This window comes from Corylus avellana, chromosome ca1 (genome assembly GCF_901000735.1).
Source record: "Corylus avellana chromosome ca1, CavTom2PMs-1.0".
NCBI classification, from domain to species: Eukaryota; Viridiplantae; Streptophyta; class Magnoliopsida; order Fagales; family Betulaceae; genus Corylus; species Corylus avellana.
In genome coordinates this window covers 48,386,095-48,388,834 of record NC_081541.1, presented here as the reverse complement: position 1 = coordinate 48,388,834, position 2,740 = coordinate 48,386,095, and the positions used below count along the sequence as shown (strand labels likewise).

The following is a 2,740-nucleotide window of genomic DNA, read 5'->3' as shown; positions in this document are numbered from 1 at the left end:
CAAAATGGAGGATTCGTTGGTTGCACCCTTGGTGAAGATATTCAATTCCTTTTGCTACGCCAATAGTAATATCTTGCAACTTATCCCAATTAAGGATACGGTTCTTGGTGGCTGTTGAAGATATGTACTTCTCTAGAGAATCATTTGGTAAGAACTCACAAACTAGAGCACGTCTAAATCCATCAGCGCAAAACCCAACCAAGCGAACCACGTTAACATGATGGATCGTACCCATTGTTCCTACTTCATTTATGAATTCTTCTCCATTTCCCATAGAAGAGTTAAGGATCTTCACTGCAACATGAATTTCATTGGAAAGCTTTCCTTTGAATACTGTTCCATATGCTCCTTCGCCTAACTTCTCACTAAATTGATTTGTAATCCTTTTAATATCGGCGTATGAGTATCTTGTAGGCCTGAAATTTATGTAATCCTCCAAAAACTTTTCAACCTTCGCTTGATGTTCTTTTTCTACTTTATCATAAGAATAAAAACAGTAGAGACCAAAGACACATGGCAGTAGAAATGACCCTAAGATGACACCTGCACCATAAACATTCATGTATCAATAACTTCCATGTCCACAAGAAGAAGAATTTCAAATACCCATCCAAAATAGATGACTCACCAACAATGGCTGACTTTGATAATGTACCTATCAAAGATTTAACACATTCAGCTTCTCATTAATATACATTTCAAAACATAAATAAACGGACAATTAATTAAGTTAATTGGAGAAAGGTTGATGAAATGAATTGGATAGATAGAATACCATGAGTATGTGTAGAAATAGAAATGCACTGAGGAGTTTCTGATCCATTACTATTACTCCTCACACATCTCTTGCCTTTGATCATTTCACAGTATCTGTAATCTGGAGTGAACCACTCGAATTGGACATATTTATCATGATGGAGTATTATACCATCTGGAATTGATACAAGATTATACATCTTTGTACAAGATACGAGGGACGCCGTGATGTCAGTCGCAGGGTAAACTTGGTAGGTATGGTCGCTAAGACAAGAGATCAGATCATATTGGTAATCCATATCTTTTGATCTCGAGGAACAATTGAATAAGGCATATTCATAAAGGCCATAATCAGGGTCTTGTTGGCCATAATTATGAGGGTCTTCTACTTTGAATCGGAAAGGAGAGGAAGACAAATTGAGCCACCGAAGCTGGCTTGGAAAGCAATTATCTGGATCATACAATTGAATTACCTGAGATTTGTAGTCAATATGTTTGACAAAAAGCTTCACTGAAATGGGCAGCTCGAGAACCGTATGTTTTCTATCAATGCAGGAGAGAGTAAACCCAGGATACCCAGAGTCATTTGGCTGGGTGTTAAGTTGGAAAGGAAATCGGATGGCTGGGCCATGGCCTCCACACCGTGATTCATTAGCGCACACATTTTGGCCTTCTCCAACGTCGACTATGTTGAAAGCCAGAAACAAGAGCAAGTATGAGATTACCATTTCTAAGCAAATATCTATATATGCTCTCAGCAATATTGCTTCTCAGCCTCTTAAATAGTTTGGATTTCTCCAGTGATTGCCTCTCACTGTGTTCAAGGAAATTTCGTGTGAACTTCTCAAGGACTTGGACGTCAATGGTTTATTTTAAGTCCATCCCACTCCCATTGTTACCGCAAATGCCCTCTTCTTTCTTTTTAATTTATAAAATGCCTATTTTTCAATATATGACGTAAGTGCTTACGCCTTGTAAATGTACATTATTTATAAAAGGCTTTTAGATCTCTCTCTATCTTTCTCTGGCTCTCTCTCTCTAGACCTCTCGCCATGGCAAGAGAAAATATGGGACTCCCGGCCCTTATTGTTGCTGTTGTCCTCCTGCTTCATCAAAGTTGCAGTACTAGTGCTAAGCCTGATCATCACTGTCCTGCTTCTTCCTGCGGCAGTATCCGTAACATAAGCTATCCGTTTCGATTAACCAGCGATCCAAAAAAGTGTGGCGATCAAAGGTATGCTCTCTCATGCGAGAACAACCAAACAGTGTTGTACTTATACCATGGAAGATACTACGTACGACAGATCGATTACTCCAACCACACAATCCGAGTTGTGGACCCAGGTGTTGTAAAGGATAATCATCCATTCATCCTCCCTCGTTATCTTCTAGACTCCAATAATTTCAGTTCAAGTGATTCATATTACTATCCTACCTCAAGTACGAAAGTGGTGTTCATCAACTGTGAAAAGCCAGTGAATTCTTCGTATCATTTTAACATTTCTGCTTGCGTTAAGGATGATGAGGATGATAGAATGTATTCTGGATCCAAGAGGTATAGATATGCTGTATTCACGGAGAGTGCAGTGGATTTGGGGGACTTGTGCCAAGTAGACCAAATATCTCTCCCATCATCGTCGTACTTGTATGGTGATCAAGACTTAAGAAATATTTCCTGTACAGAATTAGTATGGGATTTTGAGCTTTACTGGGTTGAATATCGTGCGTACATAAAACATTAAATTTATTTTTCTCTCTTTACTTAATTCTTGGATTTCTCACCCCATAAACGCTGACGTACGTTATTCTTTTCTTTGTCACCGCAGGTGATGGCAGACTGGCGAAGATATACTCAAGTAAGATTTCTATCTCAACGACTAAAGGATATAGATACAAAAGTAAGGTTTAAGTTACCTTTTTTTTTATTTATTAATTATTGATTTTTTCTTTTCATCTTGTAGCTATTCTGCGAATACTCGGACAA

General features: G+C 38.4%; 2 protein-coding genes across 2 annotated transcripts; one reads left to right on the top strand and one right to left on the bottom strand.

Moving 5' to 3' along the window:
- LOC132189194 (rust resistance kinase Lr10-like) lies at positions 1–1,519 on the bottom strand (the record flags this gene model as incomplete). Its single annotated transcript, XM_059603800.1, is given in 3 exon segments — positions 1–543; positions 629–655; positions 776–1,519. Coding segments are annotated over 3 exon segments (1,279 nt in total), but the record flags the coding sequence as incomplete, so codon positions are not given.
- Positions 1,520–1,806: 287 nt separating this feature from the next.
- LOC132174013 (uncharacterized) lies at positions 1,807–2,665 on the top strand. The gene is made up of 2 exons (XM_059585730.1): positions 1,807–2,478; positions 2,583–2,665. Exons 1-2 carry the CDS (start codon positions 1,809–1,811, stop codon positions 2,663–2,665), a joined length of 753 nt encoding a protein of 250 aa, XP_059441713.1. The 5' UTR covers positions 1,807–1,808.
- The last annotated feature ends 75 nt before the right edge of the window (positions 2,666–2,740 follow it).